General features: G+C 46.7%; 1 protein-coding gene across 1 annotated transcript in view; it reads right to left on the bottom strand.

The window, feature by feature from the left end:
* LOC108793923 (EH domain-containing protein 4) overlaps positions 1–12,943 on the bottom strand; it is a 38,322-nt gene extending 25,379 nt beyond the window's left edge. Inside the window, exons 1-2 of the mRNA XM_018564883.1 lie at positions 12,580–12,943; positions 2,998–3,174 (exon numbers count right to left, since the gene is read on the bottom strand). Of these exons, the coding sequence (XP_018420385.1) occupies positions 2,998–3,174; positions 12,580–12,809 (407 nt within the window). The 5' untranslated portion in view covers positions 12,810–12,943. The remainder of the gene's footprint in view (positions 1–2,997; positions 3,175–12,579) is intronic.
* Positions 12,944–13,167: the final 224 nt, after the last annotated feature.

Here is a 13,167-nt window from a genome sequence, read left to right as displayed (position 1 = left end):
ATAGCAATAAAGTTAACAAAAAATAAATAAATGTAAAAATACACCGAAAAAAGTAATGTCCCCCGCCCCCCATGAATGCGTGCAAACACTCCTCTCACCCGCCGTGCGATCGTCTGCATTGGAACGCGCGGTAACACAATGCAGTGCATTCCAGTGTGGTGCGAAATCTTTTTGTAACACTCCATTTGTGTATTTTTTTTTTTTTAAATCAAGAATCAGCTTTATTATACACAGAAAAGGTACAATGACATAAGGAGACAGTGTCTCAACAATATAACAACTTCTGCGATACACATTCGGGGTAGGGGAGTACAGTCATCTCATTACATGTAATGAGAGCATGAGAGGGCTAGCCAGCCCAACATAACAAGCGTTGTGTGGCCTTGAGGACCTTACGCATCACATTTGAAAAGTAAGTGGAAAACAACAGACCGCATGTTCAATACAAATCGGAAATCAGGTAATAAAACATCAGTGTGGTATAGGTCTAATACGGTCACAGGCACTGGGGCAGTCGCCCTTGGTAAGCAAACTCAGATAGACTGACAGTTTCTATCACTCCAAAACACATATGTCAATGGTTTGCTTATGTATGACATTAACGGGGATAGGCTAAGGCGGGGAGTGTGGGTCAGTGTATGGACGAAAGGTATATAGGGTAAGATAAGGGGGAGAGAGCCAGAGGGAGGGGAACTGGGGGGGGGGAAGGAGCAGCAAGGTTATGGGTCTAGAGAGTAGCATTCCATTTCATTCCCCGCTCGGACCTAGGAGGGTGTCGTGGACATGGCCTGGCGGTAGGCATCTGCGTCCTGGAAAGAGGCCCAGGGTCTCCAAGTCTCCCGAAAGAACTCCTCAGTGTTCAGGAGCGTAGAGGTCAGTTTCTCCATCACATATATCTCATTGACCTTGACAAGCCACAGACTGAGGGGGGGACAAGTAGGCTGTTTCCACAGTAGTGGGATACATAGTCGGGCGGGGCATTCAGGAGGTGTCGGGATAATGATTTTTTGTATTTCCCCATGGACATGTCATTCAGGTGTAGCAGACATGCTGCGGGGTTGTCCGTCAGGTCCACCATCACCAGGTCTCTCATGGTGGCAATCACCCCTCGCCAAAACGGGAGTAAAAGAGGGCAGGACCAGAATGTATGTATTAACGTGCCCGGGGCACTCTGACACCTCCAGCATGTAGGTGGGACCTTAGGGTACATCATATGGAGAGCTGTTGGGACTCGGTACCATCTAGATACTATTTTATAACCCAGCTCCTGGGTCTTGGATGCAATAGAGGAGTGATGTGCTAGGTGTAGGATGCGGTCCTTTTGAGCCGGTGTAAAGATGGATCGTATGTGACAAAGGAAAGGTTCTAGAGTAAGTATGAATATGAGCGGGGAAAGGGGGCATCCCTGTCTGGTGCCATTGGATATAGAGAAAAAGTCAGAGCGGGCCTCATTCACACGGACGGCAGCCGACGGGGACGAGTAGAGTGCAGAAATCCAACGCAACATGTTTGGGCCCAGGCCTATGTGGCGAAGTGTGGTCTGAAGGAGGCGCCACTCCACCCCGTCAAATGCTTTCTCTGCGTCAGTGGATAGTAGCATCAAAAGGTGACGGGGTGGAGCGGGCATGGTGTATTACATTCAGCACCCTGGTGTATTGTCCCTCGTACAAGACATCTCTGGGTACAGAAGGCGTAGGAGGGCGCGCACTGTTGACCCTGTGGACCCGGTCAAGTTCCAAGGCTGCGTCAGGGGCCTTACCCAGCAGGGCGTTAAGAATGGCAGCCACAGTGTCTCTCAGGTGGATGCCGGACGTGGCCTCTGGGATACCTCGCAGGCGTATGTTATTCCTGCGGTTCCGGTTCTCTGAGTCGTCTAGGCGGAGGTGCATGGACATCAGGCGAGTGGTGGTCATTTGTGCGTCCGCTTCCAGGGCCTCTACGCGAGCCGACAGAGATGTGGTAACGGATTCCACCGAGGTGACACGCTCATCTACTGCCTCAATGCGGTGGGTGAGGTCATGGAGCTCTTTTTTTAGGGCCGCAACGATAGAGGAAGCCATGTTGTCAAGGTCCCTTTTAGTGGGCAGATGCGGCAGCAGGCCCTGCAGACCGCTCTCCCCCTGTGCATCCAGAGTCAGCACGTGTGTGAACAGAGAGGGGCTGGGCGGGGAGCCTGGGCGCGGTGTGTCCTGTGGCTGGCTTGGGAACCCTGGGCATTCCGGTTCTCGGGGCTCATCCTGGTCAGGGGTCAGGGTTGTTGTGCCTCGTCCCTGCTTCCTACCTGACAGGAGACCGGCCGCCGAGGAGCGGGTAAGCGCCATCTTGGCTGCAGTCGAGGCCGCGGCAATCGTTGTAGAGGGAGGCAGATCTGGGGTCACCGTGGGTGCTGTGGGTCCTCTGCTCCTTGGGCATGAAGGAATTCAGGGCATAGGGCTCGTTAAGACGTCGGTGCGGTTCAGTGGCTGCAGAGCTCTCCTAATGCGTGTGCTCACGGCGCCATGTCCAAGCCACGCCCTCGTGTATTTTATTTTAAATTAAAGATGGTATTTAATGTTTATTTTTTTTATCCGATTAAAATCGGAAATAAAAATCATCGGCCAACTAAATCGATTATGAACATAAACATTAGTTGCAACCCTAATCCCTAGTAACTACTGTTGGCACATTGGAAAAATATTGAAATAAAAACAAAGCATCACTGTACAGATTGCAGAAATATCAGTTCAGTTGAGCTTGAGTACAAATTGCAGACTACACAAACTGTACATGTCACTGAAAAAATGTCCTACTTCAGCATCTTATTGGATCCTTCCTACAACCATCATGTGATCCCTTAAATGTCACTTAGTTCAAAGCTGCCTATTCAGTTACAAAAGGAGTTTCAACAAGAACAGCTACACCAAAGTAATCCTATAACATGCACCCAATTTGAAGGCCGGATATTTCTGGAGGATTCTGTACATTTTACAGCAAATTAGATTTGTAATGAGAGCTCACCGGTTTAGAAAGGCATTCCCAAAACTATTTAGTTTACGAAAGGGTTTTTTGGGGTCGACAACCAACGCATTTCCTGGAATGCTTCCTTCTTTTTCACCGTGCATGACAGCAATGAATGAATCCGTTGTAGGCTCAGGTCCAATTCGCATTCCTGGAAAATCTTGTTCTAGTAAGTATCTGTAAAATTAGAAGAACACAAATTACACCTTATTGGATATGGATAAGAAAAACAGTTCAGTAAAAATGATAACTTTAAAAAACGTGTTGTGTGCTCGAGTCATATAAATCATACAGAGGTGATAACAAGGTCATAAAACAAACATTGTCTTCTTTTTCCTTCTACAGACCCACTGAAGGTGAGAATTTTTGTTTTATGTAATAATGATGAAATGTTGCATTAGCTGCAAAAAACATAAAAAGTTCTAACGGGAGCTTGGTGACTGGCCCACATCGTGACATAAGATCGGTAAATGTTGTTGGGGATGGAGGGAACAAAGCAAACCTGCATGGGCAAAGCACAGCTTCACTTTAAAAGGAACTCTTTCCTAGATTTAGGCTGCCATTGCCGATCTCCTCCTGAAAAGGTTAGTTGCCTAGTTATAAATCTGATCCAACCGGCTTCAGCACATTTTATGCAAACCAATAAAAATCCTCTGGATCTGTATACTTTTTTTTGGAGTCAACCACTTAGTTAGAAACAAGAGGACAATATGACAGCCAGGCAAATAGCATTGGAAGAATGAGAAGTCAGCAATGCCAGCCTGTATGATACTTTCAGGAGCGGTTTCCTTTAAGCCCTGGTTCACACGCGTTTTGGTTGGCAGCTCATAAACCCATTGTGGGCAATGGAAGGACACGCGTATAAACGCACAAAAAAGTGCAACATGCTTCTGTTGCACGTTTTGGCCATTTCCAATGAAGTCTATGGGGAGGAAAAGCGCTTTTAACTGCCCAAAGAATCTCCTGCATTTTTTCATGCGTCTGACGTTTTTCTGCTGGCGTTTTTCTGCTCAGGTGTGAACCAGGGCATTTAAAATCATGGGATTTCTTGTGTTGGGCAGTTAAAAGCGCTTTTCGAACTGCTCAAAAACTTCTATCTAGGCGTGAACCAGGGCTAAGAGGTGTCAATGAAATATGAAGTTATTTACTTTTATTAATCCACACTGCTGATTGTCTTGTCTTTGTATCTGGCCAGAAAGCGGGTGGCTACTAGAGCAGCAGAACAGGCTCTGCAACCAGCAATGCCGAGATGGCGATAGGAATCTCTAGCAAGGTCCAAGAACTAAAGTAGTATCTTAGGTGCTGAACCGAGGTATGGCCTTCATAGTAACCCAACCATTTTGGTGCTTCTGGCTCTTTAACATTTATATTCCTCATCTGCCAGGACAAGTTACATAAAAGCTGCATTTTATAACATTTTGGAAAGAGCAATGATGGCCATACACAGGTGACCCAACAGATTTGTGCAGCCCTTTTGATAATTTAGTAGTGTGAATACACAGTTATTACGTGTGGGGGGGGTGTTATCGGTTGCAATCATTTGTATTCATTTTTAAAGGTTTGAAAGCTGTGTAGCCCAAGCAGAGGCAGGAATGTAAACATACACAACAAAAAGTGTACAGGAGCAAAAGAAAAATGGCACCAAGGGTGAGAAACAACAGCCCTGTGCCTAGGACCAATGTGCCAATAAGTCATTTCCCACCCACTATGGAATAGTTCAACTTGGATGGCAAGAGGAATACAGGAAATATGTAAAAGAGAAATCAGGAGAAGAAGTGAGAGAGGTGGAAGGAGGGCTAAATGGACAGAGGACAGTGCAACAAAGAGGGAGCGGGAAAGGGGAGGGACCAGGGAAGGAGAAGGAAAAAACAGGGGGACTGAGAGCTCCTATCCACACCCCCAATGGCTCAATCCAAACATAAACAGGTAATCTACAAGTGACTAAAGACTACAAGGATTCAAGAAAGGAAAGGCAAAAAAGTAACCCAGGGTTCCCAAATTTTAAGGCACTTAGACTGGGAGTCCTGGAAAACACTGGACATCTTCTCATTGACGAGCATCATGCTCCTACGCTCTTTCACTTCCTGCAGACTAACCTCTGGATTTTTACATTTTGTTTCAATTACTATTTGTCATGAGGTTTTCTGTGTAGGAAGAAATCAGATCTTAACAAAACTAGACTATGGCCAGCATACATTTTTTAGGCACTGGTACCCCAAGATCTCATCCAGTATGATGTTCTGTAGCAGGAAACAGATGTGGATATCTAGTGAGGAAGTGAAAGCAGTGAGCAGGTGTATCTTCCATAGTTTGAACCTAACTATTCCTGTAGTCACTGGAACACATCTCATTACATATGTAACAAATGCCTGTCACAGGAAGTCATATGCTGCAATAAAAAAACTTTCTAGTACATCTAGGAAGGTTTGTTGAACAGACAAGAGTCTTCGACTCATGTATACCTTCTGCAATCCACAGATTAGGCAGAGCCAGGATATCCAGTAAAGACATGTATACCTATTTATTGGGAGTATAACAAGCAATGAATGACTACAGTTGAAAATGTGAATGCTGCAGCAAACCCCCAGACGTATGACCCTTGTAAATCCTGAAGCACATGTCTTGGCTTCCTGTACTTGTCAATCTGAACATCTTCCATTTTCTAGTCTGCCCTGTTAAGCAGATATTGGCAATAAGATGGGCTGCTACCTACTATAGAGACATATTCTCCATTTCTAAATAAGAGACCCATAAAACAACTTTTGGACTTTCCTGAATAATGGTACTAACTACTTTAGCTAGCATAACAAAGGCTGGACTAAAACCCCCTTTAGTGACATGAAACCAACGTCTGACCAATAACAGCTACAGACCACAAGCTATTCAACTGAACTTTGCATTTGCAGTGTTTTAAAGAGTGTGCACTTTTTAAAAGTTGCCTATGTTAGCATTCCCTTTCCGCTGCAAACAAAAGTTCAGACTCATGTGAACTAGTATGTCCCGGGTCTGAACTCCCAAACACAAGGTTCAGCTTCCTCTGCTCCACCACAGTTATATATATTCTATTAATCTAAACATGTCCCCTGCAACTGTCAACCAAAAACAATGCGTATTCCTGCCCGGAGGGAACATGGAAGTTCAGAGGGAGAAAATAAACCTTCCCAAAGTTCGAGAGTCTTTAGCTATGTTTGTCTGGTACACAAAGTCACATTATTATTATTAGATGCAAAAGATTCAGAGAGGACTAATAATAACTAAGGAATGTGTCTATATATTTATTAACATTCATTTATTACCTTACAGTGACACTAAACTCAGAAGTTAAATCTTTAGGCTATGCAAAGAATACAAAGCCGGCAATTATCTAGACGTATCAGTTTGTAGATTATCATTACTAAACATTTCTAAATGTGTGTTTGTTGTTATTTTAAAGATATGGGTAAAGGTCCACTTTAACTATTAACAAAAATGTATCTTATTTGTGCATTACACAGCTGTAGATCCTCAAATCATCTCTGAAGTGGTGCGGACACTGTCCTTCCTTCTGGAGGGGGGCTACTTTTCTTCCCCATGGTCCCTGTGTGTGTTGTAAAGTAGTCACCGCTCCAAGCTCGTCCCTGTGATGGATTACAATTTCAATACAAATTAGTAGATTATACATGAGTCCATCACGGGAGCGAGCTTAGAGCGGAGGTGATTTGAGGATCTACAGCCGAGTGATACACAAATAAGATACATATAATTAATGTTAAATAATTAATGTTAATAGTTAAAAGGTACTTGAAGGTATTTTTAAGACTAGTGTTCCTGAGTTTAGTGTCCCTTGGGGGCCCATTCACACCACATTCAGATAGTCTTGAGACCAGACCTGATTGTTTCCAGACCCAAAATGCATCCTAATGTATCCCTATGCTATTTCTGGCCTCTGTTCACACCAGCGCAGTCCGTTTCAGACCAGACCAGAAAAATACTGCATGTCTCATTTTGTCTGGTCTGGAATACACTGGAACTGTGAGCAGAGGTTTACACCATTTTTCGGACCAAATCTGGACCAGATTTGGTCTGGAAAATGGTGTGACTGTGAACCTGCCCTTATGGCAACTCTGTAGCTAGAGAAGAAAACTGCTGTCAGGTGCACCTTGCTTTAGGGCCCGTTCACACCAGTTGCAGCATATATTTGCAGTAAATCTATCTGGAAGGCACACTGCCCCATCAAGGTCCTTCTGTCTAGTGTGGTCCCTAAGCTAACAAGGAGTGCCTGGAGGTAAATAATTCCCCCTTAAAAGGTGCAGAGACACACCAGAAGCTCAGCACAGCATGCAGGCAGTGCTGCAGAATCGGCCAGAACGCACTGCAACTGGTGTGAATGGGAGTTTAAAGAGCTAGTTACTGATTGAAGGGTCACACTGGAGATCATCAGCTGCCTACATGCTGTGCTTGGCTTCTGGTGTGTCTCTGCACTCGCTGTGATCGTCTCCAGCCTCCTTTGGGACCGTTGCCTCTCTTACCGGACCTAGATGGCATCTCCCCCTGCTCCGGACATCCACCGGAGCTTAGGTGAGTACAACAGGAGCCGAATCTACAGGATGGATGCCGGATAAAGGTCAGTGCAGCGGCGGAGCTCCCTCAGTCACGTCCGCGCTGCTTCACATCCCGGCCACGCCCGTCTCTGCACCTTTAAGGGGGAATTATTTACCTCCATGCACTCCTTGTTAGCTTAGGGACCACACTAGACAGAAGGACCTTGATGGGGCAGTGTGCCTTCCACATAGATTTACTGCAAATATATGCTGCCAACACCTCTGCTTTTAATACATGTGTTTATAGAGTGCTGGCTATTGCTGCTAGGAGGTACGGTATATAGTGCAGAGCAAACATAGAGATGTTCATACCTGCAGCCACATCCTGGACCATTCTGACACCCAGCTGCACATTCCTAATGGTTGTGTCTGCACATCCCCATGCATCAAATGCCCTAGGCCAGGGGTAGCCAAACTCTGGCCCCTCCAGCTGTGGTGAAACTACAAATCCCATGATGCATCCCTCTCCGGGAGTCAAGTCTATGGCTGTGAGAATCTTGCAATGCCTCATGGGATTTGTAGTTCCACCACAGCTGGAGGGCCAAAGTTTGGCTACCCCTGCAACAGCACCAGAAAGTTATAAATATATATATATCTATATCTATCTAATCTATTCTTCAGCATCTCAAAAAAACATCAAATTCATAGCAGCGTGATGTGAACGGGGTGCCTATGTGTTAAACTTCTCATATACGATGCTTTAAAGGAGATGCTATAGAATAGAACGCTATATTTTGAGATGCTTTTTTAAAGCCCCAGTGCCGATCCAGCTCATTCCTAATGGCCATGGAGACATCTCATCATCATCATCATCTCATGGGCCAGTGGGTGAGCGGGGCGGAATGGCAAGCTCTGACACTACCACAAAATGTCAGAGCATTGCAGATTAGAAAAGCTCAGGATTTGGATGTGGCAGCAGAGACTGCTGAATGTATGCATCCCTCTAGGTGCCTGAACTATATAAATGGCAGCAGCTATTTCCTGCACCCACAACAAACTTAGTACTACACTGAAACATTCATTTGTTCACAGAAAGACTTGGCAGGAGCATGTTACTTTAGTTAGTGAATGGCTGAGTGTTCCTGTGCTTTTTCTTTTTCCTTAGTGACAGGTTTCCTTCCACTCGAAATTCCAGTCAAATAGCAAAATACCACTGAACACACATATGTGACCTTTTTACCTGCCAAGATATTTCCAAAGCTGTTCAGCCACTTCTGTGATTCACGTGCCTATGGCCAACAATATAGCCAGGAAGGTGACGCCAGTATCCAGATCATTATGAATCATGAAGCAGCATCAACACTCCTAAAGCCTGTACACAGACTAAGGACAAGAATGGATTTACACAGTTTAACAAGCAGTAAAAGAGCTTTAAGGGCTTGTTCACACAAATTGCGGTGCGTTCCAGAGCAGTAGCTGCTGGAACGCACAGCAATCACACACTAAACTTCCCCCTTCGTTATGGGGCGGGAAGGGGCGTGTCGGTGCATTGAAGTCAATGGCACTGCAGCCACGCCCCACAGCGTGATCGGACGCGTGGCAAACCATTGCCTGCATTCCAGTCCACTGCGAATGCAAAAAATAGAGCTTGCAGCACTATTTGCTTTTGCAGTGGACCGGAATGCAGGCAATGGTTTGCCACACGTCCAAAACGCACTGCTTGACCACGGGGTGTGGCGGCTGCGATGCCATTGACTTCAATGCACCGCCACGGCGCCTCCAGCCCCAGAACGAAGGGGGAAGTTTAGTGTGCGATTGCTGTGCGTTCCAGCAGCTACCGCTCAGATAGAACATGCATTTTTACCGTTCGCAGTGGACCGGAAGGCAAGCAATGTTTTGCCACACGTCCAATCGCACTGTGGGTAGGGGGTGGGGGCATAGCCGCGGTGCCATTAACTTCAATGCACCACCGTGCCCAATCCTGCTCCAGAACGAAGGAGGAAGTTTAGTATGCGATTGCTGTGCGTTCCAGCAGCTACCGCTCTGGCTCCCACGCAATATGTCTGATAGGCTCCCAGTATAGGCATTCCTACCCTGAGCCAGGTTTATGTTGCACAAAAGGATAATGGCAGGATAACAAAGAAGTGGAGTATACTCCAAAGAAGTGAAACAAATATATATTTATATTTTTTTTTTCTAGAAGAACTAAAGTCAAAACTCTTCTTTTTTTTTTGATAGTGTAAGGGAGAGGGACTATTATTGTTATTGGTGCCGATGCCGAGTATGTGGGTGAGTACTCGTACTCGCCCAAATGCTCCGATACCGGAAGCTCAAGTTTCGGGCCAGGCATCAGGAAGCCGGACAGCGAGTCATTTGCTGCCCGGATTGGCCAGGGAAGCCTACTCCATGTTCCCTCGTCACGAGGGAACATGGAGACAGCTTCCCAGCCAATCAGGAAGCCGGGCACCGTTTACTGACGCGTTGCCTGGCTTCCTGATTGACCAGCTTCTCGACCAATCAGGAAGCCGGGCGACGCGTCATTACATGGCGCCCGGCTTCCTGATTGGCCAGAGAACCGGCTCCATGCTTCCTCGTCACTTGGTGACAGGGGGCATGGAGACGGCTTCCCTGCTAATCGGGAGACTGGGTGGAGAGTCATTACACTCCGCCTGGCTTCCTTAATGGGACTTCCGATATCGGTATTGGCCAGTGCAGAAAAGAAAATATCGGTACTTGATACCGAAAAACTGGATTCGGTGCATCCCTCGTAAAAGGAGAATTGTAACCCGTTAGCTTTTTTTTTTTTTTTTTTGGCTATCTGTGTCCCATTGGGGAGATTTCACTTCGTGTCTGATAGCTACAACAGGTAGTAAGAGGAAATCTCTCCAAAGTGAGGGAAATCACTGGTGGTCAGCAGGGTCCCCATTGGAAGATTTCCTATCTGTTTCCCCAAACCCAAAATGTGGGATTTTCATTCACTTTCAGTGATAATGGTCAGAAGAACAATTAGGGATGGCAAATCTCCCTAACGGGGACACAGACAGCAAAAAAAAAACAACTGACAGGTGTTCTAATGCCTCTCCACTCTACCCAAAACTAAAAAAAAAAAAAAACATTGGACTATTTGCACTTTAACCTCCCTGGCGGTATGACTTTTAATTTTTTTCGGTCATTTTTCAGTCTATTTTTTTTTTCCGAATGTTTTTTGTCTTTGTCGTTTTTTTTAATTTATTTTTTTAAATATCTCGCCGGTTCCGCCCCCCTGCGATGCGTACGCTTGCAAGCGACGGAACCCGGAAGGCGGCAGGAAGCGTGGCTCGAGGGACAAGGTCAGTAAATGCTATGCAGCTTTCCCGAGTGTAGCTCTGGGTTACCGCTTATGGTATGGAAAAGTAACCCCGAGCTACACTCGGGAATACCGCCAGGGAGGTTAAACTCTTTTTTCCTGACCTCAAACAATTGTAACAAAAAAAAAAAATTGTAGCTTTGAAGAGTCCAAAAGGTGTTACATTCAGAATACAAAGATGTCTGATCATAGACATTTAGCATAAGAGAATAAAAGAAAATATAAACATGTTGACAGTCTTGTGTTAACCATGATGACATACAATGTGGTTTTGTTGTAAAATACATAACAATAAACATACAGCAATGAATGGCTGTCATAATATTCGGACCAGGACAGCTCATCTTGTAGTCATCTCAAGATCAGATTCTCATCATGAATCCCATGGGGGGGGGGCGTGGTTTCTTCCACCTGATAACAATAGCCTTACGTGTTATGACCAATGAATCCCTCAGAATGTAGAATGATATGATCTGCTAAACGTCCATCATCTCTATATCAGATGGGCACATTTAAAGTGGGCAGGGGAGAGTACGTTGTAGTAAGTTAGTGCGGAGAGGTCATAGGCAGCTGGCATGGTGACGTTGACACTTGTCACACATAAGGAACCATACCAGTACAGGGGAAGCTGGCATGCATGGCAGAGGTGGCCCAGTGAGGGTCGTAGCCATGCCAGTCACACAGAAGGAAACATACCAGTCCAGAGGTGGTTGGGGCAGGTGACATGTATAACACGTGGCATATTTAGGGGCAGAGCCAAGCCAGTCATACATAAGGAAGCATGCAAGAACAGAGACAAAAGGTGGTACAATGAGGGTGAGAGCCAAGCCAGTCAAACTGAAAGAAACATAACAGTACAGGGTCAGCCAGTATGTATGTATGTATGTATGTATGGCACAGTGACGATGAGAGCCATGCCAGTCACAGAGAAGGAAAAATGTCAGAACAGCAGAAGCTGGCATGTATGGTACAATTAGGGTGAGATCCATGCCCAATGCCAACACACAGGCAGCTGCCATGAATGATACAAGTGTGAGAGCCATGTCCAGTACCAGCTGTCATGTATGACACAATGAGGTCAGAGCCATGTCCAATGCTACTACAGGGGGCAGTGTCATGTATGGCACAATGAGGTCACAGCCATGTCCAATACTAGTACAGGGGGCAGTGTCATGTATGGCACAATGAGGTCAGAGCCATGTCCAATACTAGCACAGGGGGCAGTGTCATGTATGGCACAATGAGGTCAGAGCCATGTCCAATACTAGTACAGGGGGCAGTGTCATGTATGGCACAATGAGGTCAGAGCCATGCCCAATACCGGCACGGTGGCAGTGTCATGTATGGCACAATGAGGTCAGAGCCATGCCCAATACCGGGACGAGGGCAGTGTCATGTATGGCACAATGAGGTCAGAGCCATGCCCAATACCGGCACGGGGGCAGCGTTATGTATGGCACAATGTCAGAGCCATGCCCAATACCAGCACAGGGGACAGCTGTCATGTATGGCACAATGAGGGCGAGAACCATGTCCAATACCAGCACAGGAGGCAGTTGTCATGTATGGCACAATGAGGGTAAGAGTCAGGTCCAATACCAGCACAGGGGTTGGTGTCATGATTGGCACAATGAGGTCATACATTGCACAATGAGGTCACAGCCATGGCACCCCTTGGCTACAGAATACACTCCACCCATCATCCTCTGCCCTCACCTGATGAAGGTGGTCTTCCCCGTACTGTACTGGCCCACCAGCAGCACCATGGGCCGGTTCTTGAAGTCCGCCTCCTCCAGCGCCGGGGAATGGAACTCATGGAAGCGGTAATGTTCCTCCAGAGGCAGCAGCTTCCCGGTATACAAAGCCTGCAGGCCGCCCGTCACCGTCTGGTGCACGTCCTGCTGCTGGCGGCCGGAGCCGCTCTCCTTCCCCATCCAGCTGAACATGTCCTATGGGTTCTCCCCGAGTGCTGCGCCCTGTCAAGTGTCCGCTGCTCTCCAGCATGGGCTGAGCACTTCCTTGTTATCGCCGGGTGTACGGGATCCGCCTATCCCCAGACACGGACACGTCACCTGAGCCCTAACCCCGCCCACCACTGCACAGACCTGCCAATCACACATGATGTCACCCAAGAGGGCACCTACCAGCGACTCTCCGGGACATCTAGTGGTGAGCGACGGGACAGCCGGAGGAGCCCATTAACCGGTCTGCTCATCATCACCCTGTGACCGCTCATCATCACCACCGGTGACAGATATCTGGAGGGTTTGTCACTTATTTACAACAGGGATGCAATGTGCACGA

The sequence above is a fragment of the Nanorana parkeri genome, unplaced genomic scaffold (genome assembly GCF_000935625.1).
Source record: "Nanorana parkeri isolate BGI_ZX_2015 unplaced genomic scaffold, ASM93562v1 scaffold791, whole genome shotgun sequence".
NCBI lineage: Eukaryota > Metazoa > Chordata > Amphibia > Anura > Dicroglossidae > Nanorana > Nanorana parkeri.
Note: the sequence above shows the minus strand (reverse complement) of the source record. Positions and strands in the feature narration are given on the sequence as shown.